General features: G+C 39.5%; 1 protein-coding gene across 4 annotated transcripts in view; it reads left to right on the top strand.

The window, feature by feature from the left end:
- The window catches only part of LOC309824825 (CD302 antigen), a gene marked incomplete at its 3' end in the record, with an annotated part of 129228 nt that overhangs the window by 101694 nt on the left and 6965 nt on the right, over positions 1-20569 (top strand). For 2 of the 4 annotated variants that reach the window (XM_082658000.1, XM_082658002.1), the window contains exons 1-2: positions 731-835; positions 14774-14884. In XM_082658000.1, coding sequence (XP_082514126.1) covers positions 766-835; positions 14774-14884 — 181 coding nt within the window. In that variant the 5' untranslated portion in view covers positions 731-765. Of the gene's footprint in view, positions 1-730; positions 836-14773; positions 14885-20569 lie in introns of those variants that run through there. The other 2 variants (XM_082657998.1, XM_082658001.1) reach the window with 2 other exon arrangements.

Here is a 20569-nt window from a genome sequence, read left to right on the forward strand (position 1 = left end):
CAGTCCACTGAGAGAAGAGCCTTTGAAAAGGTTTCTGACCGTTAGGTCCAAAGGACAAACACCACTTTAACCAAGGGATCAAAGTTGGCATCACCAGTGATGAGACAGAATGACATGGTCCTCCTGGGCTGGGCATATGCCTTCTGTGGTACTCTTGCCAGAAAACAAACAACAACAAAACAAAAACATAACCTGAATCCTGTTCTTCTAATCTCCCTCAGGAGGAGACATCAGACAAACTGAAACTAAAGGACATTCTACATAGCGACTGGCCAGTACTCTTCAAACTTGTATCCAGATCGATGGTGAAAGATAAGCAATGACACAGGAACTGTCCCACATTAAAGAGACTGAGGAGACGTCATATCTCAATAGTGTATGACCCTGGATTGGATTTTAGAACAGAAAAAGAACATCAGAGGGACAATCGGTGAAATGTGATAACGGCTGTAGATTAGTCCACAGTATTACACCCGTGTTAATATGCTGGCTTTGACTCATTGTACTGGAGTTACATACGACGTTAATATTTAGAAAAGCTGGCTAAAGGGTTATAGAAATTCCTTGTACTACTTTGGCAACATTTTTGAGAGGCTGAATTTATTTCGGTTCAGATGAAAAGTTTTAAAAATCACGGAGAGCCGGAGCGCCGGCCGGAAAGCAGCGCGGGCGGGCACTCGGGCGGGTTAGGGGCCGCGGGTGGGAGGGGTCGGGCGGCGGCTCCGCACTTCCGAGCAGCGTGCGCGCCGTGTCCGCAGCGCAGTCATGCCCCGCGCCGCGCCCCCCGCTCTCCTGCTGCCGCTGCTGGGCCTCACAGTCGCCGCCGCCGCTGCGGGTAAGCTGGCCCCTTGCCGCGCCCCCTCCTCGGCCTGGGAGCCCGGGCCCGGAGCGACCGCCTTCCCGCCGCCCGGCGGAGACTCTCCACCCCCTCCGCGGCCGAGGGCTTCAACTCCACGGGCATGTCACGCTCCCCTGCACGCCCACCCCGCGCGCACCCGTGCGCCCTGGCGTCTGGTCATCCCCCCCCAGCACCTCCGCGTTCGGTGGGTTCCGAGAGAGCGCCCCCGGGGAGGGGCTAGCCGGGGACCCGAGAGCGCCCTTCGTCTCCCGCCGCGTCCACATCCTCGGCGCAGACCCCACTCGCGGGCAGGGGTCCCAAACGGCGCTAATTGACAGGAGAGCGGAGGGACTTCGAGCCCCAGGACGAACATAGTTTCAGGGCCATTTGGGGCTGAAAGGAGAAGTGGGGAAGTTGGCTGCGGAGATGTCCTCAGCTCGTGAGCGGCGGGGGCGGGGGGTGGGAGGAAGCTGGCCCTCTTTTGCTCTCGGCGTTGTTTGACCAATTGGTTGGTGTTCAAGTTGTCGAAACAGGAAAACAGTTCAGCCAAATAACCCTGAATGGAAGTGGGACGAGAACAGGCGAGGCCTGGATTCCACTTAAGTCGTGTGATTTAAAAATCTTTAAGTCCAGTCTGCTGTTGTGCAAGTGACATCTGAAAAATTACTCTTGATTAGTCAGTCATTTCCAAAATGAATCGTGAGGAAAATGGACAATTCTCTTGAATGTTTTGTGTTTTTTTAAACAAGTTTCTCTTGCAAACATGTCAAAAATGTTGATGGGGGAAACTCTGGGGAAAGACTTCCATCCAAAATCACTGATTGAACAATTCCAGGAATTAAGGAGCAAAATAAACAAGAACTAAGTGAGTACTTGCGTGGGTTTGAATAAAATGATTATGCAAGAGTTTGGCTCCCCCCCCCCCCGTGAATTTCACTGCCATTTTATAAATTCCTGCTGGAAGCCCGCTGACAGGCAGGAATATATTAAAGGATCTCAGTATTGGAGGCAGCAGTAGAGTAAGAGCTCAGAAGTTGCCTTTTTTTACAGACTCAAAGCTCCTATCCTGACACCTTTTGTCGACCAGCATTTATGACCAGTTATGGCATCTGCTGCCTATGGAGGAGCAGAAACAAGAGTTTCACACTGTTGAGACTGAGCACATTCGTTTTGTCCAAAACAAGGCTGGACCAGAGATTCTGTGAATCCCTCCTTATGCACGCCCTCCTTATGTTTGCCAGTAACATCTAAACGCCCATTTAAGCCACCCTCTGGGTTGCCGCGCCTTCATATGTCAGGCTCAGTAAAACAAATACTTTTCTTGTCAGATTTTTTAAAAAGTCCGTTTCTAGATTGTGTGGTATTTCTCTTCTTAAGAGAAGCTGTTTTGATCAGCAGTGGAAGACAGGCTGTTACCCACCTGGGCTCTTGGGCTCCTTAATAGAAATTGACGAGGCCAGATGAGGAATTCAGGCGAGGCTTTATTAGGGATGCTGCAGCGTGAGGGAGTGAGAACAAATAACAAGTGCCCTTGCTTGCTCCCTAAGCGGGGAGCGAGCTGATCCCCTAAGTGGGGTTGAGGGTAGGAGCAGACATGGGTGGCTGGAGAGGTTGCTCAGGTGGGCTGCCCACCCCCTTGGTGGTGCTGTGTGCAGGGATCATGCGCAGTACCCTGCCTTTGCTCCTGGCAGCTCAGAAGCAGCAGTTGGGTTTTGATCTTTTTGTATCTTGTTGCTCATAATTTGCCCCAACTGTGCATGCGTGCAGTTATTTTTAGTCTCTTATAGTTTCTTTGCATTCTGTTGCTGGAGGAGACGTTTGTCCAGGTGCAAGCATTGCAGCAAAGGGTCCCAGGTCCCAGCCTGTCTCAAAACTATCTTTGGAAAGTTTTGTTCTTTTTCCTTTTATAAGTCAAGTATGGTTAAATAGACTTTTCAAGAGCTGAAGAAGTGCCTGTTGAATAAATGATTGCTATTAATGAATCAGCTTCTCTCAGGAGGTTTGAAGGATTAATTTAGAAGGAGTATGAGCTTTGGAGTTAGGTACAGAATCTGTGGCCTTGATCGAATTGTGCAACTCATTGCACTTCAGTAAAATGGAGATAATACCCATGGGGCTGTAGTGAGCATTCAGTGAGAACTCCATGTCTAGCACCTATTCCAGACATGGTGAATCTTGGTTTTCCTTTGTTCTCTTCATACGAAGTGAAGGGTAATTATTGCAACTAGAAAATTATGTCACAAGTGCCGCTTTATGTCTGTTGATGTGTATGGTTACCGAGCACATTCCCATACATGTTGATAACACAGGGCTGAAAAACTATGTGTTTTATCATCATACTTCACAAATCTATCTAGACAAGATCAGGAATCACATTTGGCTTAGAACTAAGTAAAGAAAGAGCTTTTCAAGGTTCTCATGGAATTTGCTGAATGGCAAGGTCTTAACAGAAAAGCTCCTAGGGTGTTGCATAAAGCATAAATGTAATATTGAAATGGAAATTATTGTTCTCTGTTATTTTGGAGTTTATTAGTGTAAATGATCTTGTGTTGTTCTTAGATATTATCTTGAAAAATCACAATGAACAAAAAATACCTGAGTAAGGTTCCATGCCATCCCTTTTAAAAAGTTCTTCTGTAATGGCACTTGTTGTACATAGTACATGATTGGTGTCTGTTTCTTGGGTCAGTGGTTTCCTGTGAGCAGCGTGAATATAAGTGAACACAAGCATGTTAGAGGAAACCCCATTCTGTGGTCACTGAATCGTTTCTCACTTTGAGTTGCCGTAGCCTACAATACTCTGCCTCCTTCCCTGACGCCACCTCTTACCGCCCTTCCTGCTATCCACTCTGTTTATCCACGATGACCTCTGGGCACTCAGCCACCTCCTGGCTCTTCTGCCCAGACCCCCCTCCCCTTCCCCAGTCCTTGGCATGGCTGCCCACTCCCATATCGTTCAGAGCTCTGTTCATATGCCACCTTCTCTATCACATCCCCGTGTTTTCTCTTCTTCAGAGCACTGAATTCTCTCAGAATGAATCTCGTTTCTTCACTCTCTTCTTGCTTTTCGCTCCCCTTACCAAGGGAGCTCCATAACAGCAGAAACTTTACTATCTTGTGGATTTTTTGTTTTGTTTTGTTTTGAAAAGTGTCTCTGTACTTTATTCTAATTTATAATGAAAGGATAAAAAATTTAGATGAATGATTTAAGAAGTAGGGGGCGATAATGGGATTGCAGTTTCCTTCAAGTTATTTTTACTTCCGCCCATGAACTCATCTCATAATTGAATTCAAAGCATTAAGTCACCTTAATCTATTGATGTGACTTTTTCTGGCCCTTTGTGAATGGAGCAGTGATGTTTCAGGGGAAATTATTTCAGATTGTAAATTTTGAAATGTTAGTAAGTGTTCATTTGCCTTCCAATGAAAAAGTGAAATAGTAATTAGGTATTATTTCAGGACTTCTTTCACTGTTGAGAAGCTTTTAGAAATGTGCTTCCGTGTTGAAAATTAGTTTTGCAACAGGGTTGCTGTCCACAGTTTTTTATTATACATATCAAGTATTTAAGATTATTTTAGATTTTGAGGACAAATCTTGAGATTGCATCTATAAGAGAATAGACCAGCGTTGCCCAGTAAGAAAGGTGCAGAGAAGCACTGGCACCCTCATTCTATGAATAAAAGTCATGACAGCTTTTCTGAGAAGGGACGTGAAGGGAGAAGATGGGGGTGGACATCTTGGAAGCTAGGTTGGGTAGCGTGGGGAGGGGACTGAGTGTCAGAGTGGCTGAATTTCCTTACAATTCAGGGATATCTTTGCAGCCCAGGCCCTCCGGATTATCAGGGGCCTGGTACACCATGTCCTCCTCCATACTTAAGAAAGGTAATAACCAGCGCCTCTTTCTTCCTCCTCCTCTGCCCTTGTGGAAGGTAAGTGACTGACTCATGTCTAATAGGAGAGGGGCGAAGGTCTTATTATTGGCAAGGAAAAAAAAGTACAATCTTGCCTCCTTTGTTAACATTCAGAACAAGTCTGTCCCAAGGATCACTTCCTCTTATGCTGTGCCTGGTTCTTTAAAAAAATTAATTACAAGGGAACAGAGAGTTCCATTAGAGCTGACTGGTAATGCAAAACATTCTTGTGGCTCTGCCATTTTAGTCTTTTAGCACATGATAATTTTTTTTGTTTTTTGGTTTTTGGCGGTATGCAGTCCTCTCACTGTTGTGGCCTCTCCCGCTGCGGAGCACAGGCTCCGGACGCGCAGGCTCAGCGGCCATGGCTCACGGGCCCAAGCCGCTCCGCGGCATGTGGTATCTTCCCGGACCGGGGCACGGACCCGTGTCCCCTGCATCGGTAGGCGGACTCTCAACCACTGCGCCACCAGAGAAGCCCAGCACATGATAATTTTAAGCGGAGGATCTATTTGGAAACTTTTGGAGTTAAGTACAAGCTTTCAAAATTTTCATCAGGCTCCTAAATTTCTGTACATATTAAATCAATAGAATTATAAAATTATACAATCCATGAAGAGTCATTTAGGTGCGTTATTAATAACAACCTATCTTTCAGCAGCTGTGAAGAAGCAAGAGTAACAGAAAAGCACTTTGGAGAGAGCATTGTGGGCAGGATTTTTTTTTTTTTTTGACCCAAGGATGTTTCTTGAAATATACTTTCTAGAAAACATTACAGAACCCGTAATTGAAAACTTGTGGCAGTATTTTGGGGAGACAGGTTTTTCATTATAGCAAAGATACTTGGCATTGAAAAAGACTTAGTTTAGCCTTTCTGCTTATGAAGTGCGTGAACCTCCATAGTTCCCTCACAAGAGGTATCAGCCTCTGTTGGAACACTCTTCTCCCAAAGTAAATATATATCTCTTGAGTAGTGCTTAAAGCTTGTTTCTGGGGCACTCACTCTGACTGGTAGCATGAGAAGAAGGGTTCAGTGCTACATTAACTGGAGTTAATTGCTAATGCTGAAATGAGCCTAAGGAAGAAACAGTTGAAAGTTGTAAGGATCTGAAGTTAGCAGTTTGTTTTCTGCTTTTCTGCCTATAGCTTTTTGTTTTTATTTTTGGGTTTTGGGGCTTTTTCTTGTCTTATCACATACTGCTTATTGAATTATCCAGCAAGGGGCTTTATCAGTTATCATTATCATCACACTCATTCCCATCCCAGAGGCCTGTGTGACCTAGATAAGTACTTGGCTCTTTTCCTTCAGCTCCTTCAGATCTCTTTTTGTATAGGTCACCTTTACAGTGACGTCTTCCTTGGACACCTTTCTACAACTTCAACCCCAGCCCCCACCCTACAGTCAGGACCTGGCATCTCTTATCTGTGGTTGCTAGCCTCCAAGGTGGCCCCAAAGATTCTTGCTTCCTGGTGTTCATACTCTTCACTGAATAGGGCTGACCTGTATCCTGTATAACCAACAGGACACTGTGGAAATAATGGAGAGTGGCTCCCAAGGCTGGATTGTAAAAGACATTGCACTTCTACCTTGTTCTCATTTGAATCACTTGCTCTTAGGGAAGCCACCTGCCATGTCATAAGGACCCTTGAGCAGCCCTGTGGAGAAGTCCAGATGGTGAGGAACTGAGGCCTTCTACCCACAGCCAGCTCCTACTCACTTGGTGGCCGATCCTCCAGCCCCAGTTCACTTTTCAGATAGATGCAGCCTTGACTGAAACTTTATGAGAGGTGCCAAGCCAAAATCACCCAGCTAAGCAGCTGCTTCTGAATTCCTGATGCAGAGAAATTGTGTGAGATAATAAAGGTTTTTATTGTTTTAAGTTGCTAATTTGTTACATAGCAATAGATTGCTAATGTACTATCTAAATAAAATACCAGGGCTTCCCTGGTGGCGCAGTGGTTGAGAGTCCGCCTGCCGATGCAGGGGACACGGGTTCGTGGCCCGGTCCGGGAAGATCCCACATGCCGCGGAGCGGCTGGGCCCGTGAGCCATGGCTGCTGGGCCTGCATGTCCGGAGCCTGTGCTCCGCAACGGGAGAGGCCACAACAGTGAGAGGTCCGCGTACTGCAAATAATAATAATAATAATAATACCATCTAACATATTATTTTACCTATTTATCTTGCCTTCATGTATCTGCCTCAACTAGAATATAAGCTCCAGGATGGCAGGATTTTTGTTCCTTTTTATTCACTGTGGAATCCCTAGCACCTAAAACAATTTTCTCACAACAACTCCCTGAGATAGGTACTGTTATCATCCCCATTTTACAAATAGGGAAATTGGAGCACAGTTAAGTAACATACCCGAGGTCATGTAGTCAGAGCCAGACTTTTCTCCATAGCTTAATGTGCTTAATCAGAACCCTGCACTGTCCCATTTCTCTGCAGGCTATCTGTGTTATGTACAAAACTCTATCATAGTTATTATTGGGGGTACAAGTTAGGTTTAAGTTATGATCTCTGTTGTCATGCAGTTAACAGTCCAATTGGGAAAACAGGATAGGTATCAGATAACTACCATACAGAAAAGCAGGATTTGTCAGTGCACGTGAATGTGTGTTGGTCATCAAAGGATAACACAGCCCCTTTTCCAAGAATGGCTTCCTACAGTTCTTATGCATAGGGCCATGGTTTGTTCCGTATTATGCTCACCATCCAAGCCATAAGTAATCAAAATAAGGATAATTTCCTATATCAAAGGCTGACTACCCTAAGCTAGGTAGGGGTACCTAAGGGGTACCTTGTATGTAAGAGCCCTAGGAGGCCTGTTTGCTGGGATAATATCCTCAGATGTCTTATTACCCCATGTATCCTTGCAAAACATCTCTATTATTTGGGGTAACCTGAACAAGTCTTTAGTCTTTATAACCAGAAAAGGCCTCTTACATGTTGTGTAGTGCAAAGTCCTGTAGAAGTTCAGAGGAATCAGAGGTTATGGGAAGGTGAGGGTTGGACATTTCATGGAGAACTGACACATGAGTTGCTACTGATAAAAAGAATATACTTTATAGATGGTTTGGAGATCAGAGTTCATTGTAATTGTAAAGCCTAAGAGCTACAAGTATACAAAGAAATAATATAAATTTCACTTCACTTGGTGTTGATTATATTTTTGTATACTTAATAGACATGCTTTATTCCATTTAAACAGTATTTCAAAAATTATTTTCTTATATTCTTGAGTTATTTATTGTCAGTACAAAATCCTATGTATAGTTTTGACTAGAAATGATACAAGAGGGCATTTCTTAACCCGTGGTTCAAGACTTCCAGTGTTTCACTTTATTAAGGTGTTTCAGGTGTCCTTACATGTGGTAATGGAGTCTGTTTCCATTTCCATTTGTTTTCAATTCCATAAGGCTAAAGAAAAAGCAACAAAGGGAACCAGAAGAAAACAGGAGAAGAAAAAAGAGTCAAAGTTTGCAATTCAGAGTATGTGCCCTTGTGACTTTCAATTTGAGTTTCATTCTGGAAATGATTGCTTTTCTTTTCTCTCTCACGTCTTAATACATAAAACATCTGGTGGGAGGAGTGTAGGGAGGGAGAGACCTGCTTAGTTCACCCATTCAACAAATATTTGACTCCTTAGTAGGTGCCTGTCACTGTGCTTTTTATGGTGTTCCATTCTGCCTGGGATTTCTTTTTCCTTTTCCACATGGTAAACTCATTTGTCCTGCGAATTGCAGCTCAAATATTGTCTCCTTTTTGAAATGGTTCCTTACTCTACAAGTTATTACTTTTTCATCTATAGTCTTACAGCATTTAACCTCTCACACCTTTGTTATTTATATGTGTCTGACTCTCCTATCAGACTGAGCACTTCAAGTGTAGGAACAATTCCCCTTAAATCCTTTTATCCTTACCCCTTAGCACTGACCGTTGTATCTGACACGTGGGAGTTGCTCAGCAAATGATTGTTGGATGGATGATGGTAGCACTTATCGATAACTTGCTTAAAAGTGTGAAAGAGGGAATTCTGCTTCTGGCTATAGTGGAGTGGGATACTAACGCTCCCACTAAGAACAACTGGAAAATCTAAATAAAATTCCATAATAATGGTTTTTGCAGGCATCAGAGAGCTGCTAAGGCAACTCGTTGATGCGAGCCCAATATTCTGTGCACTACTTTTCCCTTTAGGAGAGTTGCCCAAATTTTAAGCAGCTAAAAGCAGAGCAGAGTTTTTGGCATTCTCATGGTGTTAAGGAGACAAAAATTTGAGTTTTTACTTGCCAAAGAGGAGGGACTTTAGCTAATATCCAGGCTTTCAGTTGGAATCCATGGATACTGGGCCTCACAAAGGCTGTAACATCCCCCTCAGGTGGACTCCACCCTTGATTGTATTAAGATAATCTTCAATACTCCAGATGCCTACCAGAATCCTTTCTAGGGGAGAATGACATCCTCTAGAGCCTCTGCAATGTTTTTAACTTTAAATATTAGATACCAGATACTGTGCAATTTTTCCTGCACAGTATCTGGTATTTGATTAAAAAAAAAAAAAAAAAAAAACTACCAGGCATAATAAGAAACAGGCCAAAGCGGGGAAAATAAAAACAGACCAACAGGTGCCCCAGAAATTAGAGTTTTCAAAAATGAACTTTAAAATAATCGTAATAGGGACTGCCTTGGTGGCACAGTGGTTAAGACTACACACGCTCCCAATGCAGGCGGCCCGGGTTCGATCCCTGGTCAGGGAACTAGATCCCACATGCATTCTGCAACTAAGGAGCCAGCAAGCTGCAACTAAGGAGCCCATGAGCCACAACTAAGGAGCCCATGTGCCACAACTAAGGAGCCCGCCTGTGCAATCAAATAAATAATAAAATAAAAATTAAAGAAATAAAAAAAATAATCGTAATAAGTTCGAGAATGTTTATAAGATTGAGAATTTCACCAGAGACTCAGAATCTATAAAAATACAAACAAGCTGAAATTCTGTAACTGAAAAATAGCTGACATTATGAACTCAGTAGATGGGTTTAATAGCAGATTTGTTAAAACTGAAGAGTAGATTAGTAAACCAGAAAGAACAAGATTATGATATGGAGAGCCAAAAGTATTAAAAATAGAAAAGAGCAAAGTGAACATATTGGACATGGTGAGAAATCTAACATATATGTATTTTGAGTCCCAGAAAGGGAGGAGAAAGAAAATGGAGGAGAAGCATTATTTGAAGTGATGATGGCCAAGAACTTTCCAAAAGTGAACAGTGAAAATAAACCCACAGATTCAATAACTGCATTACATTATTACCAGGATTAAAAAAAAAAATACTAGGCATACCACTGTCAAACTACTAAAAACCGAAGACGACAAAGAAAATCTTGAAAGCAGCCATCAAAGAGTAACAATCAGACTAATACCTGATTTCTCAATAGGAATGATGGAAGCCAAAACAGTAAAATTATATACATCTTCAATGAAAGATAAGCTGCCATTCTAGAATTTTGTACTTGCAAAAATAGCCTTCAAACAGGAAGGCAGTATAAAGACATTTACAGAAAATCAAGAGTTGAGGGAATTTGTAATAGACCTACCATTAAAGGGGTTTATTCAGGCAAACAGAAAATTATTATAATTAGTAATACAGAAATGTAAGAAGGAATGAAAAGCAACAGAGAAGGTAAATATGTGTTTAAAACTAAATGAACATTGACCGTGCAAAATAGTAATAACAATAACACAAAGGAAGAGAAGTTAAATTACTGTAAGATCCTAGTGCTGTCTAGGAAATGGTAAAAGTACTCATTTATTTTAGGTACTAATAAATCAAGGTTGCATGCTGTAATTTTCAGGGTACCCACTATAGAAATAAAATTAAAGAATGTGTAATTAATAAGCTAAAAGAAAAATGGAATATAACATTGTTTAATAATCCAAAAAGAAGACAACAAAGGGGGAAAAAAGAACATAAAACAGGTAGGACAAATAGAAAATGAATAGTAAGATGGTAGATATACACTCAAATACATCAATAACTATGTTAAATATTAATGGAAATACTCAAAAGACAAAGATTATCAAACTGGGTTTTTTGTTTTTTTTTAAACCTACTTGTTTAAAAGGATTATAACCACCTTGGAAAAGTGTTTGGCAGTATCTGTCAGAGCTGGACACATGTACACTCTATGGCCCAGCAATCTACTTCTAGAAATATACCCACAAGAAAGCATGCATATGTGCACCAAAACATGTGCAGAGGATGTTTATAGCATCATATATTGTCATGGCCACGAACTAGAAACTACCCAAACATTCATCAACAGAATGAATAAAGTCATACAATACTATATAGCAATGAGAAAGAACCTACAGCTACATGCTACAACATAAATAAATCTCATAAAAGTAATGTTTATCAAAAGAAACCAGACACTAAAGAGTACATACTGTATGTGTTCATTACTATAGAGTTCAAAAACTGACAGAACTAATCTGTGGTGTTAGAAGTTAGGTGTGATTACCTTTGGAAGTGAGTGGACCAAACGGGTTTGGTTAATGGTCTGTTTCTTCATCTCACCGATGATTACATGGGTATGTTCATTCTATGCAGATTCACCAAGATAGGTATGTATGATTTGCACATTGTATATTGTATTTCAGTAAAAAGTTTAATTTTTAAAAAGTATAGTCTCTCGGTATCTTCAGGGGACTGGTACCAGGACCCTCTGTGGATATCAAAATCCGAGGATGCTCAAGTACTTTATATAAAGTGGCGTAGTACAGTCGGTGCTCTGTATCCGAGGGTTCCACATCCACAGATACCGAGGGCCAAGTGTACCAGTAACGGTGTTAGAACTGGCAGCAAGGTCAATCCAGTTCTATTCCAGGGTATAAGAAAACAGCATGCTTCTAGAAGGAAAAGATGAATACACTGCAAAGGGAGTGTTTGAGGATGCTGAAGGGATGATAAATTAAGCCATTTAAGGATGTAGAGATAGGATTCATTCATTCATTTAGCAAAATATTTTGGTCCCTATTATAGTCCAAGGAGCTATCTGAGGTGTTGGGGATTCAAAAATAAGGCTCGGCCCCTATTTTCACAGAGGTCACTGTCTCTAGAGAAGGGTGCCGAGGATGGTAGAGTTAATAAAAGCTACAATATATTGAGCACCTTCCTTGTACTAGGCGCTGTGCTGTGCAGTTTTGTTGCTTCTTAATGTTCACAACAACAGTCCAATGAGGTCGTTATCCCTTTTTGCCTGAGGAAATACAGGAAATAAGTTGTCCAAGGTCTCACCACCAAGATAAAAATACAGGTCTGTCTGACTTCAAAGTTGTGTTCCTTCTGCTACTTTCCGTGGCCATTGGATGGTGAGTTCGAAGAGAAAGAACTATGTGATGAAATTACAAGCAGAAGTTAAAATACATTACAGTGGTGGTGTCTTAGAGAAAGTGGTGTAGATAGATGGCCTGAATCTCAAAGGATGAGCAGTGGGTAATGTTGATGGTCTGGAAGTGGAAACGGAGGAATAAAAGTCTTTTCTTCTGAAAAGAAGGCAGCAGAGGTGTATGGAGAAAATGAGATGGCTGAGTACTCTTTCTCAGGAAGAGGATCTAAGGGTTTGCTCCACATACAGACTTTCAACCAAGCACCTTGTTTTCAGGCCCTTCCTGAGCCTTCTTCCTACAAAACGCCTTTCCAATTCCTGAACTTTTCTAGACTTCCTTGCTATTTTAAAATTTAATTTAATTTTACTTTATTTATTTTAATTTTTATTGGAGTATAGTTGATTTACAATGTTGTTAGTTTGTTAGTTATGTTAGTTTCAGGTGTACAGCAAAGAGAATCAGTTATACATATACATATATCCACTCCTTTTTTGATTCTTTTCCCATATAGGCCATTACAGAGTATTGAGTAGAGTTCTGTGTTATACAGTAGGTCCTTATTAGTTATCTGTTTTATATATAGTAGTGTATATATATGTCAATCCCAATCTTCCAATTTACCCCTCCCCGCCATTACCCCCTGGTAACAGTAAGTTTATTTTCTATATCTGTAACTCTATTTGTTGTGTAGATAAGTTCATTTGTACCCTTTTTTTAGATTCCACATATAAGTGATACATGATATTTTAGACTTCCTTGCTTTTTAAACATTGGAATCATACTGCAGATATATTTTTATAGTGAGATTTTTAAAAATTAATGGTTTACTGTGAGCATTTTCCCAAAGCAAAGTGCTTGTTGTTAAAACATCCCTCTCCAACTTTAAGCCACCATAATGGGAAAGTTCTAGATTCCTACCCGAGTTCAAACCAAGGTAGTCACACGTGTAAGACAAGAATTTATAAACAGCAGGAAGGAAAAAAAAAAAAAAAGAACCTATATACAAAATAAATTGTATCTTGGGATGCCTACCCTCAGGCTAGTACATCTTGGATGGTTTAAATGTAGCAGTATGAGGCCAGAGAAAAACTCATGACTCACAAATTGAGATAATTTTAAGTAGCCCATTGTATTAATTAGGTTATTGATTCAGCTGCTATAACAATGACCTGAATTATCAATGGCTTAACAAGAGCGAAGTTTATTTTCTCTCTCTTTACAACCTGAGTGTGATATGTTGGCTTCACTTAGGATCCTCTTATCTTGTTGCTGTTATTCCTAGGCTGTTTCCATTGTTTACACAATTGATTGAAGATACCTCGCTACATTTTAGCCAGAGGGAAAGAGGAAATGTGGTCCAGGGAGCACACTCTTTCCTTTTAAAGGCATATTTTTGCACATTTCACTTCTGCTCACACTTCATTATCCAGAAGCCACCAGAAAACTGGGAGATAGTGTAGCTTGGTGGCCTGTAGTCTGTGCTGTATACGAAGCTGAGGTCAAGTACTGGAGACAACGAATGGGCTCGGCCATATTCTGAGCTTAGTGAGATGGAGGTTGTTGAATTTAGACTAACATAGCTGATGGTTCAATTCTGATCTTTGTGGTAAGCCATTCTTCTGCTTGTTTATATTAAAATTGTAATTCAGGGAGTTCCCTGGCGCTAGGTCTAGTGGTTAGGATTTGGTGATTTCATTGCTGTGGTCTGGGTTCAATCCCTGGTCGAGGAACTGAGATCCCGCAAAAATAAAACCAGGTAAAAAGTGATTTTCCCTGTACAGACCTAAGAGAATATGGAAGGTTAATGCCTTAATGTTCCTTTATTCACTGGAATTCAATAACATCTTCACATCCTTTCTCCATTCTGGCCAGTGAAATCAAGGTCTTAACAGGCCTACTTTTGCTTCTAATGCTAACTAGTGAAATTCCAGAGGCAAGGCTGAAAAATACACATCTTTATAATGAATAACACCAAAAGATAGAGATGAAGGAGATGACCCTCTACAGCAAGAGAGGAAGAAGTATGGTTCTGTTTCATAAAACTAGTTCAAAGAATCTGCTTTGATGAAGTGTTAAATTAAAACGTTCATAAAAATATCAATCTTGTTTTCTTGTGCAATAGGAAAACTTATCTGAATATTCATAATCTAGCAACTTCTTTTCTTCTCTGTTCTTGAAAGTATATTTTGAACAAAAAGATCTTGTAAGACTCTTACGACTTTTGAAATTGAATTGTTACTATATACTGCAAAGATAACCTTGAAAGAGAACTTGTAATTCTGATTGGTTTTCTTCCTTGATAGTTTATTGCCTTGGTTATTAGCATATGTAATATGCTATAATTTACATGTCTGAACTACTAAACACCTAAAGACTTGTAACTTTGCTCTGTCAAATCAGAAGGGAATCAGTGGCGCATTTTCCTTTTCCCACATGTACAATGGTGAAAAAGAAATTCCTATCACGCTAGTCAATTTCTTATTTTAACAAAGACCAAGAGCCTTATGGCTAAATTAACAAGGGAAATTGCCATTCTTTTTCTTTTGTGAAAATTTAATATCTAATATCTTTATCTTTAGGAATTCATGAAATTAAAGTTATTTAATAGCGTATCTCTTTTTCTACATAGACTGCCCTTCATCCACCTGGGTTCAGTTCCAAGACAGTTGTTACATTTTTCTTCAAGAAGCCATCAAAGTAGAAAGCATAGAGGATGTCAGAAATCAGTGTACTGACCATGGTAAGGAGCTTTTTCTGTTTTGCTTTTTCACAGATCAGTAAAGAGTGTTCACTAATTTCTTTAAAAAATAGTTTTGTCGTATCTCACTTTTACCTTGGTCCTTGTAATAAATGGACAGCTTTTATTCTATAATACACAAGACACAAACAGTGGAATTGGGGTATACCCTTGAGCTGGAAGACAGTTGTTGGACCACACTGCCCAAAGCAGAGTGACAGAACCTTAGCAAGAGCAGGGTGTATTTAATGTAAGTACTCTGTGTCAGGCACTGTTCTTAAGCACATAATATACTTTAACTGGCTTTAATTATTACAGCAAACCTATCAGGTAGTAAATTATTAGCCTCCTTTTATCAAGAGAATAAAACTAGTTATTTGTTAGAGGTCACACAGGAAATCATTGGCACAGCCAGGATTCAAACCAGGGACTGTCTGATTTTAGGACCTGCGTTCTTAATCACTCTTATTCTGCCCTGGAAGTACTGTTTCAGGCATGCAGTGGGGGCAGAAGTTAGTTTACATGGGACTGTGACGTGAGACGGTGGTAAAGAAGCATACCATTAAATAAAAATTAAAAAAAGGCTATGTATTTGCTACATGATATGCTCAGTATTCTCTGGGAAATATAACTTCACATTTTGAAATCTTTTAAATAAAAATGTCATTTTAAAAAAGGTGTGCTTGGGTGCTCGTTATATATTTGGCTGTTTGGCCCAAAGTGCATCCTTGTTGTTAAGCCTCTTATTGTGATACTTGTCAGCTCAAACGAAAACGATGGTGTGAGTTACCATGTTTTTCCACTGAGATATCTATGATGATGAGATGAGAGTCCTTGATTATTTAAAGGTACTTTTTATTACTGTTTGAGATCTAAAAATCTCTTATTTCATTAAATTTTGTCTTAAGCATATTCATAACACCGGCATTTAAAAATGTGCTTTACTGGGACTTCCCTGGATGTCCAGTGGTTAAGACTCTGCGCTCCCAATGCCGGGGGCATGGGTTCCATCCCTGATTGGGGAACTAAGATCCCGCATGCCACAGGGCATGGCCAAAAAATACATAAATAAAAAATAAAAATAAAAATGCCCTTTATCTATTTTCTGACAACCCACCAATTAACATTTTGGAAGAATATCAAATTGCTTTAATTAAAATCATATTCACTTATTATAGAAGGAATAAATGTAAGCATAGGAGTTTTAAATCCTACGAAGTGCCACGTACTACTCAGTACATATTTTCCTTACTTGCTAAATGGTGTTGAACATTGGCTCTTTGAAAACAAGACATTTCCGACATGCTAATATGGTTTCACTCCAAGGAAATGGAGTAATAGGAATTTTGCTGGTCTTCCAAGATTTTTATTTATATATATATGTATGTATGTATGGCTGTGTTGGGTCTCTGTTGCTGCGCGCGGGCTCTCTCTAGTTGCAGCAAGCAGGAGCCACTCTTCATTGCGGTGGCTTCTCTTGTTGTGGAGCACAGGCTCCAGGCGCGTGGGCTTCAGTAGTCGTGGCACACGGGCTCAGTAGTTGCGGCTCGCGGGCTCTAGAGCACAGGCTCAGTAGTTGTGGCGCACGGGCTTAGTTGCTCCGCGGCATGTGGAATCTTCCCAGGCCAGGGCTTGAAACCGTGTCCCCTGCATTGGCAGGTGGATTCTTAACCACTGTGCCACCAGGGAAGTCCACAAGATTTTTTTAAAGGGTGTTTCCCCAACAACTATTTTCTATCTCTTTTTTAAAAACCATTTATGTCAGGTATACTTGGACATAAACACAGATTTCAATAAACAAATTACATTGGAGGCTCAGAGCCAAGAAAAGACATGTTCCTGTACTCCTATTAGCTTGTATGAACCACAAGGTCAGATTTCGTCGTCCAGCTTTAATACTTAATTTCAGCAGTTAAGCAACTGCATACTCTACAGAGGCATAGTTAATATTTGTTGACTGACTTCCTCTACAACTAAACTGTAGTTAATTGTATTTGCTAATTTTTTTTTTAGAAAAAAGCAAAATGAAATTGAAAACACCCAGCAACTTTGAGGCCTAATTTTTGATTATTTGAAGTCCATTAACTCTACTTGTTCAAGTAGAGTAGCCACTTAGGAATTTTAAATCGTTGTATATAAATTTGCTTATAAAGTTTATCTTGTGTCTAAAGAAAAATGTCTTTTTTCCCAGTTAAATATTTATAAATTCAGTTTGTCTTACTGATTTGATTTTTTTTAATTTCTCATACATTTCTGATAATCTCATCATTTATTTGATCATCCTCTACATTTGCTTCCACTCTGGAAATATCCATTTCATTGATGAATCAGAAAATTAGCTAAAATTGGTTAATATTACCATTACTTTTTTTGGCTAGGGTGGTGTTTTGGTTTAGAACAGTAGGTGGACATGAATTCAGTGTTTGCTATATATGAAGAAGGAAAAGCATAAGGAATACTAGGACATTTACATTTGGATTTATAAAATCTTCACAGGTATACAAAATCCTATCTTAAACCTATAATTAGGGGTATAGAAAATAGGTGACTTGTTACCTTTTGGACTGCTGAGAGCTATATTTAGAAATATTCCCAGTGCTTTGTGGTAATTTACTTGATGTTACTTGTACTTATTTTGGGTACTGTTACTGTTCATCTAGGAAAATAATTGTGAGAGGCTAAAATTTTTCTTATTTTGCAACATTTACCTTTGATTTAGATATTTTCATTATAATAGAACAAATAAATATTTCCAGTCTTTCCTTTTTGTGATCTGTGTATGAGCTATGTCACTAACCATAAAAAGAATTAAAGACCCAAATTACATCTCAGCAGGTAGCATCACTGGTAATGCATTGTAAAAAAAAAAATTCGCTTGAGCACATGTGTTCTTCAGGGATTTATGCTATCATTTGTTAAAGAAAATTAAAGTGTGTCTTTTTTCCTGACATATTAATTTAAGTTTATACAGTATTTACTTAAATTGCAATGTTAAAAATCATTCAAGTTCCATTGGCTGACACAAGGTCAGAGAAAGGAATGAAAATCTCATCTCTGAACACCTAAGCCTAAACTCTAACCTAGTTAAATATTTCCCTTGAGGATTTTTCTAAAATGGCATTTTGGTTACATTTCACAGCTAAGTACAAGTAAGTATGAGGGTAAAACAGACTAAAAGTCTGTATGACATTTAACAGGAGGTGATAGCAGCTAGAACTGATAAGAAAACCATAATAGAATTTTTGAAAATGGAGCTATGACTGAGAGAGAGAACCTTGCTGAATTCTAACTTTGGATTAAAGTATTAAGTATTTTAGAGGCTTCCCTGGTGGCGCAGTGGTTGAGAGTCCACCTGCTGGTGCAGGGGACACGGGTTCGTGCCCCGGTCCGGGAGAATCCCACATGCCGCGGAGCATCTGGGCCCGTGAGCCATGACTGCTGGGCCTGCACGTCTGGAGCCTGTGCTCCACAACGGGAGGGGCCGTGGCAGTGCGAGGCCCGCGTACCCCAAAAAAAAAAAAAAAAAAAAAAGTATTAAGTATTTTAAAGGTCAGTCTTATTTTTTCTTTTCTTTTAAAAGTTCTTAATTACACGATTAGTTCACAGTCGCTATATAGAAAAGCACATATGCAAATATTTTAAAAATAAAATTACGCTAAATTGTACCATCCTAAGGAAATGTAATGACTATTAACATTTTGGTGAGTATCCTTCTAGACTTCCAACCCCTCAGGCAGATATATTTTAATAAATATTTGATATATATGTATATATACATGTATATATGTATACATGTATATACTATATGTACATATATATTTCCATAATCTACATTTTCCCTTAAACGTATTTTTCCATGGCAGTAAATATAGAATGCATATTTCCTAATAACCGTACACTATTCCTCTATATAGATAATGCCGTAATTGATTTAATCCTCTAATATTGGTTATTAAATTATTTCCAGTCTTCCAGTGTTGTAAATGTGATGATCATCAATGATTGTGCCTGTCTGAGCAGAGCCAATGATTGCCTTGCATACATCTTGCCAAATTGTCTCCAAAAAGGTTTTACTAATTTTTACTCCAACTAACCACTTATGAGTTCCTATTTTTCTACACCCTAAGCCGGCACAGTTTAATTGGCACGTCTGAAACTCTTATTTTCATTCTTTTACCAGTGAAACTGCATTTTTCACACACTTGTGTTATATTTCCTTTCGTGAGGGTGAATTGTCTTTTTTTTTTAATTGAAGTATAGTCGATGTACAATACTAAGTAAGTTACAAGTTGAACAATATAGTGATTCACAATTTTTAAAGGTTTTACTCCATCTTTGGTTACTATAAAATATTGGCTATATTCCAGTGTTGTACAATATATCCTTGTAGCTTATTTTATGCATAATAGTACTTCTTAATCCCCACCCCTATGTTGCCCCCTTCCCCCATCCCTCTCCCCACTGGTAAGCACTAGTTTGTTTTCTATACGTGTCTACTGCCTTTTTAACAGTCTGAGACCAATTTTTTTTTTCTTCTGTTAAGGTGTTTGCCTGTTATTTTTTATTCATAACAGAGCTTTAGTCTGCCCAGTTTTTCTTCTTTAACAGTATGGTTTGTTTGGGGGAGATTTTAGGTCCTGTAGTTTTCTTTTCCCCTGTAGTTAAATTTATTTTTTAAGCCTCTTTTAAAAGATGTGAAAGTAATTGCCTAATACAAATTTTTCTTACCACGTCATGACCTAATGGTTCTTTCTCGTCTCCATATATCTGTTAATTACCAAAAAGTTACTGATTTTAGAGTGGTGTCATAAATACAATGGCCTATTATTTAAGTTTCCTATAATTTCTCAGTGTGTTCCCTGGATCGGCAGCATCAGTGTCACCTGGGAACCGGTTAGGAATGTAAATTCTCAGGCCCCATGTTACTCCAGCTAAATCAGAAGCTCTGGGTGTAGGAGCCAACATTGTTTTAACAAGCCCTCCATGTGATTCTGGTGCACACTAAAGTTGGAGAGCCACTGATCCAAGGCAGTATTCTCAAGTTTTCGGAAGTTTTTGTTAAGTCAGGATGATTTTGGAAGAATGTAATTTAATAATAGGAAAGACTTCCTCATCTCTCCATGTAGTACCTGGATTAGTCGTAGTACCCAAAGCTTCCAAGATAACTTTAAAAATGTTTAGGATCAAACTAACACACCATTGTAAAGCAATTATACCCCAATAAAGATGTTAAAAAAAAATGTTTAGGATCAATGACTTCTCCTTGGAAAATTATGAAAATTTTAACTTCTAAAATTACTGAGACTGGTAAGTCATGTTTCTTAGAAACATTTTGATGTTTATTCCTCACTTAGCTGAGTACAGCTGAAAGGATGTATTTTTCCCAGGGGTTAGATGTACCTTTCCCACCAGATTTCTGGTTGCTTTTAGGCTCTGATGTCATCATTCATTCTTCACTTGCAAAAACATGCAATATCATGAGAGAAATGAACTCCATTAGCGTTTTCTCCTAAGTGTTATCCAGTTAAGACAGTGGAATGATTTTTTTTAATTTGCAAGAGAATCTTTGTTGGGTAAAGAAACAAGATTAAATATATCTGGGAAAAGTGAAGTTATTGCTAATATTTTATAGGCTGCTATGTAGCTTTTAGATTGAAAGGCTAGAAAATGTGAGACATAAAATGTATG

Source organism: Grampus griseus (assembly GCF_964374135.1).
Source record: "Grampus griseus genome assembly, chromosome: 7".
Classification (NCBI taxonomy): domain Eukaryota; kingdom Metazoa; phylum Chordata; class Mammalia; order Artiodactyla; family Delphinidae; genus Grampus; species Grampus griseus.